The sequence below is a fragment of the Ctenopharyngodon idella genome, chromosome 20 (assembly GCF_019924925.1).
Source record: "Ctenopharyngodon idella isolate HZGC_01 chromosome 20, HZGC01, whole genome shotgun sequence".
NCBI lineage: Eukaryota > Metazoa > Chordata > Actinopteri > Cypriniformes > Xenocyprididae > Ctenopharyngodon > Ctenopharyngodon idella.
In genome coordinates this window covers 13,512,046-13,528,861 of record NC_067239.1, presented here as the reverse complement: position 1 = coordinate 13,528,861, position 16,816 = coordinate 13,512,046, and the positions used below count along the sequence as shown (strand labels likewise).

The 16,816-nt window shown below is 38.3% G+C and overlaps 1 protein-coding gene across 1 annotated transcript; it reads right to left on the bottom strand.

The window, feature by feature from the left end:
• Positions 1 to 5,081: 5,081 nt before the first annotated feature.
• Positions 5,082 to 16,804, bottom strand: lrp11 (low density lipoprotein receptor-related protein 11). Its single transcript, XM_051874104.1, has 9 exons — positions 16,049 to 16,804; positions 13,954 to 14,111; positions 13,199 to 13,340; positions 8,586 to 8,711; positions 8,339 to 8,482; positions 6,801 to 6,971; positions 6,641 to 6,697; positions 6,116 to 6,232; positions 5,082 to 6,003 (listed from the first exon to the last, which is right to left on the bottom strand). The coding sequence occupies exons 1-9, from the start codon at positions 16,647 to 16,649 to the stop codon at positions 5,849 to 5,851; spliced, it is 1,671 nt and encodes a 556-aa protein (XP_051730064.1). The 5' UTR covers positions 16,650 to 16,804; the 3' UTR covers positions 5,082 to 5,848.
• Between the last annotated feature and the right edge of the window lie 12 nt (positions 16,805 to 16,816).

Genomic DNA, 16,816 nt, shown 5'->3' with positions numbered 1-16,816 from the left:
CTCTTTACATTAGTATATACTTCAGCTCGTGGAAAAGCTATTTGTGATGAACTCTGATTCTTCATATGGCTTTCTCATTTACCACCTGCATTATGGTGGTTGTCAGTATATGTTAAAGGTACAAAACAGATTTTAGTAGTAGTGTGCATTGTTGAATTTACTTGTTTACATTCAAATTTTCTTGTTTGTAAATTACAGTTTTATACTGTAAAATTGACAGTTTGTTCTGTAAATGTGTTTACAGTTTTTCTGTATTTTTTACAAAATTATTCTGGCAACCACAGCTGCCAAAATTATTTTGTAAAAACTACGGAATATTTTTTACAGTGTAGAGTTCCACAAAGCTGTCTTAGGCCCTTAATTCTCTTTCACATCGCCAAAAATGGCTGACAGGTTTTGTCTGGTATGGTCACAAACACATATATATAGAGAGAGAGAATTGGGCATAGCAAATTAAATATCTATTATTATGAGAAGAGAAAACAATTCCTCTATATTTTTGTTGGCTTCAAAGGCTGGCTGTACAATCAGACTGTTGTTAATATTTTCTTATTTCTCAGGCTTCACTTAATTTTTTCAGCGTTCCCTTGGCTAGAGAGAGACAGCCGCTGTTAAAGGTCAACAATATTTCTGGACACATCTTCCTCAGGGCTACGTTGATTCACCCTCTGTGTTCTCTGCAGTCGTACACAAAACCCTTGGCATCATCAACCTACCACCAACTACGTGCTTGCTACAGTATGCAGACGACCTACTCATCTCAGCTATGTCAGCACAAGACTGTGAACAAGCCTCCATTATTGTCTGCATTGTGCTGGCAGAGTAAGGGTTCAAATCATCAAGACAGAAACTGCAGTGGGTAAAACCATAAGTCTCTTACAGCATCTCATAGCAGTGAGTACACCCCTCACATTTTTGTAAATATTTTATTATATCTTCATGTGACAACACTGAAGAAATGACACTTTGCTACAATGTAAAGTAGTGAGTGTACAGCCTGTATAACATTGTAAATTTGCTGTCCCCTCAAAATAACTCAACACACAGCCATTAATGTCTAAACCACTGGCCACAAAAGTGAGTACACCCCTAATGAAAATGTCTAAATTGTGCTCAAAATGTCAATATTTTGTGTGGCCACCATTATTTTCCAGCACTGCCTTAACCCTCTTGGGCATGGAGTTCACCAGAGCTTCACAGATTGTCACTGGATTCCTCTTCCACTCCTCCATGACGACATCACAGAGTTGGTGGATGTTAGAGACCTTGCGCTCCTCCAATAGGGTTTAGGTCTGGAGACATGCTTGGCCAGTCCATCACCTTTACCCTCAGCTTCTTTAGCAAGGCAGTGGTCATCTTGGAGGTGTGTTTGGGGTCGTTATCATGTTGGAATACTGCCCTGAGGCCCAGTCTCCGAAAGGGAGGAGATCATGCTCTGCTTCAGTATGTCACAGTACATGTTGGCATTCATGGTTCCCTCAATGAACTGTAGCTCCCCAGTGCCGGCAGCACTCATGCAGCCCCAGACCATGACACTCCCACCACCATGCCTGACTGTAGGCAGGACACACTTGTCTTTGTATTCCTCACCTGGTTGCCGCCACACACGCTTGACACCATCTGAACCAAATGAGTTTATCTTGGTCTCATCAGACCACAGGACATGGTTCCAGTAATCCATGTCCTTAGTCTGCTTGTCTTTAGCAAACTGTTTGCGGGCTTTCTTGTGCATCATCTTTAGAAGAGGCTTCCTTCTGGGACGACAGCCATGTAGACCAATTTGATGCAGTGTGCGGCGTATGGTCTGAGCACTGACAGGATGACCCCCCCACCCCTTCAACCTCTGCAGCAATGCTGGCAGCACTCATACGTCTATTTCACAAACACAACCTCTGGATATGACGCTGAGCACGTGCACTCAACTTCTTTGGTTGACCATGGCGAGGCCTGTTCTGAGTGGAACCTGTCCTGTTAAACCGCTGTATGGTCTTGGCCACCGTGCTGCAGCTCAGTTTCAGGGTCTTGGCAATCTTCTTATAACCTACGCCATCTTTATGTAGAGCAAAAACTCTTTTTTTCAGATCCTCAGAGAGTTCTTTGCCATGAGGTGCCATGTTGAACTTCCAGTGACCAGTATGAGAGAGTGAGAGCAATAACACCACACCAAATTTAACACACCTGCTCCCCATTCACACCTGAGACCTTGTACAAAAGTACAAAAACCTTTTCACCTGTATGTGCATGAGAACGGGTGCCTTGCGGTGGGGATACTGGCCCAGGAACACGGCACACTTTATCGTCCAGTAGCTTATCTATCTAAAACATTGGACAACATTGCACAAGGCATGCCTTCATGCCTCTGGACAGTCATGGCTGCTGTCTCCAACAGCTGAAACTTATTTATACTAATAAGGTTTCTACAATAAGGCCTAAAAACTAAATTTGAATGCATACCATGGTTTCAATTTTAAAAATCTACTTTTTTCAAAATCGTTCTAGAAAATTTATCGGCTCTTCACCGAATTTAGCTAGATGGCGCCAATCCCTGCGAGGACTTCAGATGACGCCAAATCTGAATTAACATACACGACAACTGCCAAATTTTCTATATATTGTAATCATTATGATCACAACTTGTAATAATTGCTTTAATGAGATTATTGTTTCTGCCAAAATGAATACATGATATTAGCTATCTGCATGATTTGTATTATCTTAGAACTATACATTTTTAACATATGGACATTACTTTAACACAGTCACCTCTGATAATAGATTACTCTAAATTATAATGTAGAAATGCATTTTTCTGTAAAGCTGCTTTGAAAAGAATATGTATTGTGAACAGAGCTATTCAAATAAATGTGAATTGAATCATCATTAGACCATGCTGGCAAACATTGATCTGAAACTTTGGTTTTTCACAAGCATTTATGTGTGCACAGTTAAGCACACGTGACTAAATGCAAACCAGAAGAAAAGTCTGGATACTCGTATAGTTGGTCCACATTTTAATAGATTTTTTTAAATGTATTTCTCCAAGATTATTCAAATATAATGTGAAATTTTTACAATCATATATATTTTATAGTTTCAAAACATTTTAGCACAATTACACTGATTACACAGACTAGTATTTAATATCACAGTAAGCCATACAAACCACATTGAAATCTTTGTCAGAGTCCTAACCAGATATTCTCTGATATAAGGCCATATTTTTTAAACCAAGGAATTCTTGTCATGGTCTGTTTTTAATTGTAAAGTTGCAATCTAGAACGTTTAAGATGGCACCAATACTTCTAATAATTAAACCTGTATTCCACATAATGACACGTAATGTCAAGTACATGTTCATGTAAGGATACAGAAACATAATGGTTTAAATGTTTATCCTATTAAGGCTGATTTTTCAGACATTCTCCCAAATTAAACAGAAAAATGTTCTGTGATACTGTAAATCTCATTTAAGATCATACAGATGGAAAAGTATCAGGCTTGTGGTATCATGGTTGTATCATGCTGCATTAAAAAATAAAAATAAAGCTAAAACCAAGTTCTCTCACTTCAATGACAAGTACATACTCTTAAGTATGCAAGCCAGTATGCATCTTAATGTGACCACTTTATTGTGGTCACATCTGCATCACTGCAAATCCCTCATCTTCCATAATGCAATGGTTTGTGGACAATATTAGATGGTCCACCCCTACAAAATTAACGTACAAATGCAAATATCCCAGAAATAGGGTGCCATTCATGTTTGATGTTTTTAAACATTCATGTTTTTAAATTTTCAAGGTACCATGATTTGAGATAGACTTACCTAATTTGGCATACTATATAGGAGAGATAGTTGTGTCATTTTGCACTCAAGGGGTGCTTACCAGTAATCAATAGATCATTGGTAGTCAATCCTGCTCTTGAAGAACTAACTTCCTACAGAGTTACATTCCAACCCTGCTCCAGCACACCTGCCTGTAGTTTTCAAGTAATTCTGAACACCCTGGTTATGTATTTTCAGGTGTGTTTTATCAGCATTGAAGGATGGAAGCTCTCAAGGGTAGGGTTGCACCAGCCGTTCGTAATTTCTTACTTGAACCAGAACGTAAAGTCTACATTAGGGGCTTGGTAATTACTAGCTGGTTTGCAACTAATAACATTCTTAAACTGTATTTGAATTTAATAAATGTTGCAAAACATAGGAAATTACATTTATTATGATTGATTCAAATCTATAACACGGCACACAGAGGTGTTGAAGACAAGACATTTTTTTACATAATGTTCTCTCTTTTAAAATGTAAATGAGTTTAAATGTCAACATCATTTATGTCTTAAAGGATTAGTTCACTTTCAAATGAAAATTACCCCAAGCTTTACTCACCCTCAAGCCATCCTAGGTATATATGGCTTTCTTCTTTCTGATGAACACAATAAGAGAAATATTAATAAACATCCTGACGCATCCGAGCTTTACAATGGTAGTAAGCGTTACCAAACAAGTATGAGCTGAAGAAAGTGTCTCCATCCACATTTATCCATCATAAACATATTCCACACGGCTCCGGGGGGCTAATAAAGGCCTTCTGAAGCGAAAAGATGCCTTTGTGTAAAAAAATATCCATATTTAACAAGTTATGAAGTAAAATATCTAGCTTCCACCAGACTGCTTTCCGTATTCAAATTACGAAGAAAGCGTAAACTGGCGTCGCGTCAGTTACACTTTTTCCGTAAGTTGAATAGGGAAGGCGTAGGACGTAGCGTAAGCTTTTTGAACTGCTAGAGTTTTACGCTTTCTTCGTAAGTTGAATACGGAAGCTGGTCTGGCGGAAGCTAGATATTTTACTTCATAACTTGTTAAATATGGATAATTTTTTTACACAAATGCATCGCATCGCTTCAGAAGGCCTTTATTAACCCACCCAGGCCTTTTGGCCTTTATTAACCCACCCAGTGTGGAATATGTTTATGATGGATGGATGTGGATGGAGGCACTTTCTTCAGCTCATACTAGTTTGGTAACGTTTACTGCCATTAAAAAAGCTCGGATGCGTCAGGATATTTATTAATATTTCTCCGATTGTGTTCATCAGAAAAAATAAAGTCATATACACCTAGGGTGGCTAGAGGGTGAGTAAAGCTTGGGCTAATTTTCATTTGAAAGTGAACTAATCCTTTAAGGATTGAAGTCTGTCAGTCTGATTTTGATGCAATTCAATTAATCTGCTGTTTTATTCCACAATTTAATCAATATGCTGATTTGCAGCCTTGTCTGAGGCTGGTGGAAATATTTTGTTTATATGTAGAGTCAAATAAGCTTAAAGGTAGGGTAGGCAATTTGTTTTATAAACACTTTTTGTTTTACATGTTGAAACTCTCTTCGCATCCTGATAGCAATCAATAATAAAAGTGGTCTAAATTTTAAGACATGTACGTATATATTCTGTGGAAGTCTCAGGACCAAAAAATGTTCATCCAATCATTGCATTCAATCCAAATGTGCATTCATGTCTTTTGGAGGAGGCATGGCTTTGGAGAGAGAGCTCTGAAGTGAGGGTGGGATCTTATGCATTCAAAGCTAGCTTGCTATTGCTAGCCTGTCCAAAGTTGCCTACCCTACCTTTAACAGTGCAACGCAAAGATATTTAGTTGTGCGTAAGATGTAATTTAGTGCCCCTTTATATCACGACTAGGCTGTAGTTGTAACTTACTTACAGCTGGTGCATCCGGCCTCAGGAGCAGGGCTGGCTACTCCTGTATTAGATTCTTTTGACAACTCATGTATCCTCCACTACACACAGTCATGCACAAATAGTGCAGCAAATTGGAGGGTTGATTGGCACTGCTACAGATACATGCCATTGATGAGGTAATCAGACTCTTCTGTGGTGAGAGGCAAAGCCTTCTTCAGTCTGCGACGTACAAGCCAGAGCCTGCAGCCCACCATCAGTAAGAGCAGAGCGCTGATGATCAAACCTAAAGCCAGGGGAAGGATTGCACCTACACACACACACATAGAGTGACACTTGAAATATCTGAGAAAATACACACAAACAAGTACAAGTGATGTGTTTAGTGCAGTATGTTTGGGTACTCATGAAGTAAAACATACCTGATTCAGGGGGTGGGTGTCCTTCCAGTGCACGATATATTTTAGATGCTGGCAGTGCATTCTGAGACTCTAAGAGAGAATTTTGCTGTTTTTCCTTATGGACTGAGACTATGGGAGCTGCACATAGAAAAGCAATTGTTTTTATCATTACATGCTGCAGCCAATTAATTTGATCAAAAGCACAGTTAACACAAAGACATTAAAGAGCCTGACTACCTCACTTAAAGTCACGCAAAAAAAAAAACATGAGACACTAAATGCATTTTTGATGTTAACAGTAGCTGTTTGTGAAAGCACACACTGATTTTCACTGTAAGGGGATACTATTTTCTTCTTTGAAATCAGTGAAAACACTGAGTGAACGTGCATTAGATTTACATTGTTTAAATCATTTGAAACAACACGTGATCTGACAGCCTTACAAACACACACACACATTTTAGATGCTGATATGTAAGTTACAACTACAGCCAACTACAACAAAATATTCTATCCTAAACTGAAAACTGACATTGTTGTACATACATGTATATATCTTCCTGCTGGGTAATGGTGTTGCAGTGGCCTGATGTTTTGTTAATGCTGAAAGATGGCAAAACAATCATTTTTAGAGTCATAGCATTCTCAACAGAATACATTTAATTTAATAAATTTAATCAGCTAATCAAAGGTGGTCAAGTCTCACATGGTTTCTGAATGCACTCATTCACACAATCAGACTTCTGGAGGAAGTTGTTGTGGTTTCCTTTGCAGCCGCCATACTGGAAGTGCTGGCAGTCTCCTGTTTCAGAATCATAATACCAGCGTGGGAAAACACCTTTACACGGGCCGGCCACTGGGGGCGCTGCACAGGGATCTAACACAGAGAGACAGAAACTTTTGTACTCTACACAGCATTAAGTGTCTAGACATTTACACTGCAGGTCTTGATGCCCAATTCCGATTTGTTGACTATTTTCGATTATTTTGAAGATCAGCTTACATCTTCTTTGAAAGTGACCCATATCCGATATCTACATTTACACTATACACTTGGAGAAACAACCCAAGGTAGACGTACTAACCCATGAAAGCTTAGGCTGAAAAGGAAGTAAAAACGGTGTGATTTGCAATGGACACCGATGAAATGATAATACAAGCTTTTGCTTTTCGCACCACTTTAAAAGGTCAGCAAAACCCTAGTCTCTTAAAGGCTTAGTTCACCCAAAAATGAAAATTCTGTCATTATTTACTCACCCTCGTGTCGTTCCACACCCGTAAGACCTTCGTTCATCTTCGGAACACAAATTAAGATATTTTTGATGAAATCCGATGGCCCAGTGAGGCCTGCATTGCCAGCAAGACAATTAACACTTTCAATGCCCAGAAAGCTACTAAAGACGTATTTAAAACAGTTCATGTGACTACAGTGGTTCAATCTGAATGTTATGAAGTGACGAGAATACTATTTGAGCACCAAAAAACAAAATAACAACTTTATTCAACAATATGTAGTGATGGCCGATTTCAAAACACCGTTTCATGAAGCTTCGAAGCTTTACGAATCTTTTGTTTCGAATCAGTGGTTCGGAGCGTGTATCAAACGGCCAAAGTCACGCCCCCCAGTGGTGAACCATTGAAATTTCGAAACACTTATGACATAATGAAGCCTCGTTTACTGAAATCACGTGACTTTGGCAGTTTGATACACGCTCCGAACCACTGATTCGAAACAAAAGATTCGTAAAGCTTCGAAGCTTCATGAAACACTGTTTTGAAATCGCCCATTACTAAATATTGTTGAATAAAGGCGTTATTTTGATTTTTTGGCACACAAAAAGTATTCTTGTCGCTTCATAACATTAAGGTTGAACCACTGTAGTCACATGAACTGTTTTAGATATGTCTTTAGTAGCTTTCTGGGCATTGAAAGTGTTAATTGTCTTGCTGGCAATGCAGGCCTCACTGAGCCATCAGATTTTATGAAAAATATCTTAATTCCGAAGTATTCCGAAGATGAACAAAGGTCTTAGGAGTGTGGAACGACATGAGGGTGAGTAATTAATGACAGAATTTTGTGCATTATTTTTGACAGAATTTTGACAGAATTGTGCTTTTTTCCCTCCTTACACGTTCATGGGTCAGATCCAAAAAATGGAATTGGGTCACTTGAACTTCTGATGAACTATTCCTTTAAATGTGTGTGTGTGTTTGTGTCTTTGAATGATGTATCTTATGCATTACCTTGGTTGTCAAAGCCATAATGTTGATGTTGTTCAGGTTTAGGGATGTCAGTGAGCTGTATTTCTGAGGGCGTCTGGGCTGCTGCTTCAGTTTGTATATCTGTTCCATGTTTAGAGGATTGGTAGGACTTAGGACCAGTATCAACTATAAAAAAGACCAAACACTTTTTACATATCTTAAAATAATTAAGGTACTGAAAAGGCTTCTGAGAAGATGGTCGGCGAATGGCATGGTGGTCTAAGCTTACAATTTTGGCAGAAATCTTCATCTGATCGGTCAGGGCAGTGTTGCTTTCCATCGCAGGCATAACCAATGTCTATACAGCAGCCATCATCACACATGAACTGATACCGAGAACAGTGACCTGTACACACTTTAGAGAAACACACATCTGTGTCACGTCCATACAGATTGATTAAAGTTTACAGTTAATAAATCCTCACAAGGCAATTTTAAGAGTTAGGAAGTGATCTGCACATAATAGACAATGTCAGAAAATACAACTAGTAATACATTAAGAAACCAAGACAACAAAAACACATGACATTAAATAAAGTACTGCAGTAAAAAAAACAGTGTTAAAGGTAATATATTAGGATTAAACAATTTTTTTTTTTTTTTTTTTTTTTTACATATAATAATAAAAATTTATAGAATTCTACATTGAAAATCGGGTCAGGATGGACAACTCATGAGATTACCTAGATTATTTCCCTCTTACTAGTGTTTTTATTTCTTGTGGTTGTACTGTATTTTTAAGAGGATGAATTTAGAGATGCAACTTCCCAAAATCTCTGTTCATCACATTAAGTCAATTTTATTTGTATAGCGTTTTCACAATACACGTTGTTTCAAAGCGGCTTTACAAAAAAAAAATCACCACGTGCTAAAAAAGGACCAAGGATTCATCTAACGCAGCATAAAACTGGTTTCAGCTGCTCCCCTCAGAGAGAGATCACTGACAGCTAAATCTTCCAGATTAAAGAACATTTTCCTTCCAACAGCTGTCAGACTGCTCATTAAACATCCCTAAAGAATCCATATTACTCCTCAGACATACCTTATGATCCATGTTTACATGCACATCACTATTATCTTAAAGGGGTCAGGAATTTTGAATTTTTGATTTTTTTTTCTCTAGGTTTTTTGACATATAAGGGGCCACTGTACTATAAAAGTATACTATAAAAGTTTAAAATCTCAAAACTTCCTCGTTAGTCTAAAAACATCTTTTATTGAAACCAAGCTCCCAAATGACTCTCTTTGGATTTTGTCTCAGCATGACATCATAGAGCGTTAAAAGACCGCCTCTGCAGAAGAAAATCAACGCCTACTGTTACATCATTGCCTCTTTAGCCCCACCCACTGATCTGCACAAAGGATTACTCCAGCAACAAAACCATAGAGATGCCTCTGAGAATTACAAGATGTTTAAGTTGTGTAAAAACAGTCATTGCATTTCCATCCTTGTGATCATAACTTTAAGAAAGCGTGGATGAACTTTATTTTTAACAAAGTTACAGATTGCGTCAGTAAGACACTGTTTGTTTGCTTCATTTTACTGCAGATTCATTTTTAAACAAGGCACCGTTCAGCACAGGCTTTTCAGAGAGACTAAAGATAAAAGAGCCAACTGCATTGGATCCGACAATAATGTCGCAACGCACAAGTTTGAGTTACAGTGTTTTTACAATGTGTCACTATTGCTTTGTCTGTTCCAGATCATTTGTATGTAATCATTTTACTTTCACTTTACAGAAAATGATGAATTATGAATATAAGAAACAAACAATGGTATATTCATTCATACTTACACAAAACATCGCAAGTTATCCTGTCAAATACAACTGTGGTAACTCCAAGTACTTAAAGGGTTAGTTCACCCAAAAATGAAAATAATGTCATTTATTACTCACCCTCATGTCGTTCCACACCCGTAAGACCTTCGTTAATCTTTGGAACGCAAATTAAGATATTTTTGTTGAAATCCGATGGCTCAGTGAGGCCTGCATAGCCAGCAATGACATTTCCTCTCTCAAGATCCATTAATGTACTACAAACATATTTAAATCAGTTCATGTGAGTACAGTGGTTCAATATTAATATTATAAAGTGACGAGAATATTTTTGGTGTGCCAAAAAAACAAAATAACGACTTATATAGTGATGGCCGATTTCAAAACACTGCTTCCTGAAGCTTCGGAGCGTTATGAATCAGCGTGTCAAATCAGCGGTTCGGAGCGCCAAAGTCACATGATTTCAGCAGTTTGGCGGTTTGACATGCGATCCGAATCATTCGACACGCTGATTCATAACACTCCGAAGCTTCATGAAGCAGTGTTTTGAAATCAGCCATCACTATACAAGTTGTTATTTTGTTTTTTTGGCGCACCAAAAATATTCTCGTCGCTTTATAATATTAATATTGAACCACTGTACTCACATGAACTGATTTAAATATGTTTGTAGTACATTAATGGATCTTGAGAGAAGAAATGTCATTGCTGGCTATGCATGCCTCACTGAGCCATCGGATTTCAACAAAAATATCTTAATTTGTGTTCCGAAGAAGAATGAAGGTCTTACGGGTGTGGAACGGCATGAGGGTGAGTAATTAATGACAGAATTTTCGTTTTTTGGGTGAACTAACCCTTTAAACTTTATTTGCCACAACTAAGACTTCTAAAGCATATGTAATATGCATAAATGTTTCACAGTTGGCAAATGTTTTGAGATAAAAACCTTTCTGTAGCATCTTCATTTAAACACTACTATAATGCATTAACTATCTCACAAATACATTAGGAATAAATATAAATAAAGATTATTAATTACCACGCTGTTGCAAACTGGAGTCTACTTGATATTTGAAGTGTATGTTTGTTGTCTTCTGATTTGGGATCAGACTCCATCTCAAACATATATGGCTGAATTTCACCGGTTATGTAACAAATGTTAAAAAGAGGTGCTCTACCAACAGAAGAGGAGGTGCAACCAAAAATAAAAAAGCATATGAGCTGAACAAAGGTGCAAAGTTCAAGCTTTATTAATTAAAACAACATGACGTTTCATCCATCCAAGGCCTTCATCAGATAACAAGAGTAACAATCTCACACAGTTATGAGCGGTTTTTTCACTGGTTGCCATTTTTCAACATCGGAATTTTTCAAAACAATTCCACATGTGTAATGGCGGGGACGTTGAAAATTATTTTAATATGCAAAACTGCAAAAATATATGCCCAATCACAGCAGTGGGCATTTACTTCAAGTCTTGAATGTGATGCGCCCATCATAATGGAGCATTCGAAAGACAGGGTAAAAAAACAGGATAGAAAATAACTTATTACTTCTAAATTAGAATGTTTTTTTGTAATGAATACACTATAAGTGGACCTCAGAGAACATTATAATTTGTTTTAAAAATGCAGTTCATGACCCCTTTAATCTTTTAAGAATATTGTAACTATTGCACCAATTTCTCTTTTATCTGTCTGTACCGGATCTCTGTCCTATGCACACAATAATGAATGCTTGCACATTTAGGCCTAGACCTTAGGACACTTCCACACTGAGAATTAAGAAAATGTCCTCGAAAGTTATTTCGTTAACTGTTCTAGTAGTACTACATTATTTTGTTCATTCACAATGCCAGAGCCTTCCCGTATTGTGTGCTTTCATCCACACACATCCCGGACAGTCCCGCAAAAAGAAGCATTCTTTCATTTTTGTGCCATCTTCTCATAAACAACTACATTGTATGGTACCGCTAGGTTTGTGGTTGATTCCATCATCTGCACTGATTGTGAATAGTTCCCTAGTCTTATATCACTCCACTTTTCTCCAGTCTATGTACACATGCATACCAACATTGTGCCGAATCTCTCAGTTTTTGAACATCTTGAGCCTTGAATGTTGTTTAATGTCATGTTAAAAATAAACCTCTTTGGTCCTGTGTTCTGCTCTGTTCAATTATGCTCCTATACGTACAGCTCTTTAAACGTGTCTGATTGATGATAAGTCGGCATGACCCTCAACCAGCCTAACTATGCTTGACACCAAATAATCATTCAATTGCCCCTATTATGCTAGGTTCCTAATTTTGTTTTAGTGTCTCCTACAATAGATTTACATGCATCAAAGGTCAAAAAACACTTTAATTTTCTCACACTATACACTGCACATCACCTCCTTTCTCAAAGAAACCTCTCCTTTCTGAGAGCCGACTCTGCTCTTATTGGTCAGACGGCCCAATCTGTAATTTCAGCTCCGGAGGCTTCCGAACTGTTACGAACAGTAACAGTGCTGTCGGTTTTACCTTATCAATTCCAGTGTGAGTATTTATCCTTTTGAAGTGGATTCGCAGCACTAAAAAACAGCGTCTTATTCAACAAATTCTTCTCTTCCCTGTCATTCTCCTATGCTGTTTATGTTGTTGACACAATGCAGCGCTTCCAGGTTCTACGTCAGAATGCTAGCTTATTATTGGCCGGCTCCTGCATCAGCAGCACATGCATGCGTTGTGGTGCTCATGTGAACAGCGTCCGCCAATACTGAGCTGGCGTTCTGACGTAGAACCCGGAAGCGCTGCACTGTGTTTACAATGTAAACTGCATTGGAGAATGACAGGGAAGAGAAGATATTGTGGAATAAAGTCATTCTTTTTGTTTTGTTTTTGCCACAAAAAGTATTCAAACGAGTGTCACATGTGACTGGGTGGTATTTAACGCCGCAACCTCGCGGTACACGTGGCGGTAATAGGCATTTTGGTAGATTACCTACTGTATGTATGCTCACACACACTCGCATACAAAATTACAAAAGTAATTTTGAAGGAAGATATAAACAAATAATGTCTGACCTTCAGCGTTTGGTGCAGGGGCGAGCACACTAACAGACACGTTGTCAGAGCTCTTCTGTCCCGCTGTGTCGGTGACGGTTAACTCAAAGGTGTAAATTCCTTCTCTGAGACCACTGAGTTTCAGCAGGCCTGGATGAGTCACCTGCAGAAATCAGACAACAAGACCAGTAAAGGCCACATTTGACTTGTATCTCACAGAAGATGGATCACAGATATTTTTCACTAGACTAAACAAAACTGGAGAAGAATTCTACATATGGCATGGATATTTAGGTCATGATTTTACTCAGGTCTACATTTTGCAGTCTCTGTGGAAGTGCATTACAATGTAACTGACACAAACATAAAACAAATAAATGTAACAGCTCGACTGGATAGTAAGCGATGGCTTTCAAGTCAACACAAACATTTGCAATATAGATAGACGGCTGTGTTAATATAAGCATTTAAATTTTGCCACATGAAGCAATATGCAGCAATAAAACAGCTGGAAGTCAGATTTGGCAGTTATAAGTGACACAAGCAACAAAATTGATCTGAGTTCAACGGTGACTACAAATAAGAGTGCCATCATTGAAGCTCATATGATATTACCTACCAAACATCAGTACAAAAACCAATAGAACAGCGACAGTTTTCTTAAACGCTCCCCCACATCGGTTTAGCCAATGTTGCTATGTCCGACTGGTCAGGATGTTCACACAGAGCCATGTTGAGTGTTAACTATGAGAAATGACTGACAATGACAGGTTTACCTTCATTTTAATGGAGGGGTAACCTTTCACAAGAGCCCAGTCATAATGTATGATGTCATGATCATCAGTGCTGTCTCTGCCGTCTAGCACCGCCCAGTCTGTAGGCAGCTGAACCACCAAGTCCTGACCCGCATCACTACGGGGCGGCTCATCCAAACCTGTGAAACCCAAACCCGCAAAAAGTCAACTTCAAAAAATTTGTGTGACAACACAAACTGCCAACATTGTTTAAAACTGCAGCGTTTTTGTTCTAGGGTCAAAGACGAGACGTCACTATTTTGGTGTCCACATCAAATTAAATTTACAAAAGTGATTTTATATACATAAAAATCATTAAATTCAAGTAAATTGTCTACTTTCATTTTTCAAAATATGGGTGAAATAATGTTCCAAAGTGTAAAATTGTCATTCAGCGTAATGGTCCAGACTTTGATTTTACCATTACATCTTTAAATAAATATATAAAATATCAAGTTAAAAAATATATTTGTTTTCTTGATATTTTCAGATAAGTGTTGGCTGTGTTATATTAAAAGGACTATGTTTTATTGTTTTTTTAAATACTGAAATAACCAGGGGACTTTTGTCCCGAATATCCAGTTTGTTGGAGGTCATTCAGTATAACAGGAACAAGAAGCCATTCTGAAATCATATAAAAACCTGATTTAAAAAAAACTGATATAAAAAAACAACAGTCTGTGACATCATCAAAAGGTGCCCGGAAGACCGTGTGGTGCTGCTCAGAGTTTATTGCTCTTAAATATTTTATCATTTCACCTTTTCATGGTATTTGTAACCTAAGTTACAAAAACATATCCTTCAGTGAAATGCCAAAAAACACTTATTGTTAGATTATTTGAAAAATAAGTAAATGTTGTGAATAATTGTGATTATATTTCCTGGTCAAGCTCTCTATTTGATATAGGTGGCCAGTTAATATAAGCTGAAGTAATTTAAATTTAAATGTTAAATGTGCACTACAATTCAAAAGTTAAGATTTTTCTCACTAATGCTGCATTTATTTGATCAAAAAATACAGTAAAAGTGAAATACTCTGAATATATTGTTAAAATTTAAAAGAACTCTTTTCTATTTTAATATATGTTTAATGTAATTTATTCCTGTGAAGGTAAAGCTGAATTTTCAGTCTTCAGTGTCACATGATCCTACTGAAATCCTTCTAATTTGCTTATTTGCTGCTCAAGAAACATTATTATTATAACAGTTGTGCTGCTGCCTGCTTATTTTTGTGGAAATTGTGATTCGTTTTTTCAGGATTCTATTAGCCCTATATTCGGACGGTAATTGTTTCTCATGTGGACCGTAAAAATAAACTTGTATGGCACCTCAGTGATAATACTCACGCATTCCTATGTCTACATGAGGTAAACATAAAGCTGCTTGGTTTATATTTTAATGTATAGGCCTAATTGCTGCCATAATAACGTCCCATTTCAAATGTTCTTTCTCCTTTGAGCGGGAAAAAATATTGTTCTTGTAAATACTTACCAGCATTTCAGTCATAAAAGTGTACGCTGTGTATGGCAGTGGTCAAAGATTTAAACAGTGAATTTTGAATTCTTCTCTTCTTGTAAACTCAGGGCAGTTTACACAACACCACTTTCAACTAAAAACCACTTTCGACAACGGCGTTTTGGCAGCTTGAAAAAAAACAAACTTTTAAAAAGGGGATTCAAAGTACAAGTTTTTGAAAACGACACTGTTATCGTTATTGTCTATATTTGTGAAGACCGTGACGTCATGTACACACGTCCCCATGCCGCCTTTTGGTGAAAAAAAAAATTCAGATTCAGAAGAACAGCTCTTATTCGAAATAGAATTTCTGTAACAATTTAAAAGTCTTTACTGTCACTTTTGATCAATTTAACGCATCCTTGCTGAATAAAAGTATTAGATTCTTTTAATAATAGGGTAATAAAAAAATCTTACATGCTCCCAATTTAACTTTTGGAAAGTAGTGTACATTCTATAAAAGAATCTGTCAGAAGGGACCCCAAATAAGCTAATAAATCATTATTGTTTTTCGTGGTCATTTTGGCCCGATCCTGCGGCCCATACAATCGGAGAAACCCACCCTGCATTTCGGACTCCTCCTCATCTATCCCAAATGCAGGTTTCCTGGCTGAAGTGTTGGGACGGCCAGTGGCAGCGGAGCCCCGGGAGGACTCATGGGCTCTAGTGCTGTTGTCTGCCCGACTGTAGGTGCTGAATCCCGGCTGAAAAGAAAACGAGCACACATTCCTGCCTCTGTATGTGCAGTTGAACAAATAACAGCGTAAACTGTCGTCCGACTGCTTGAGGTCCTCCTGGATGATGGCAGATGTGCAGTGCGGGTGAGAACAGCAGGCATGCACGCAGTCCCTCCAGCTAAACACCCTCTGCGGGGCGGACAGGAACGCGGCGCCCTGCTCGATGGAGGCGCTGGCGCGGATGATGCGCTCCTCCACCGCCTTAAAGCCACTGACACAGCGGTCTCCATCCTCCTCATCCTCTCTCGAGTCCGACTCATCCTGCTGTAACTGCTTACGGAACTCCTCCAGCAGTTCTTCCACGCCGGATATTTTGGATTTGAGGTCAGATGTTGAAGAGGACCGCGTCATCATGACCGTCCTCGTCATACAGAGAAGAACGGAACAGATAAGCGCTCGCTGGACATGATGCGCCGAATGAAACATAATTGCGCTGTAAAAGCTCCTTCCCCACGATGGAAACGATTGCACGTATATCTCACATCACATTCGAAATTCAAAGTATTTGTTTACGATGTAAGAATCGCCGTTTTGCGCATTAAAGAACAGCACAAAGCACCTGCACCTGTCGTTTTCACTGGCAACTGAACTGA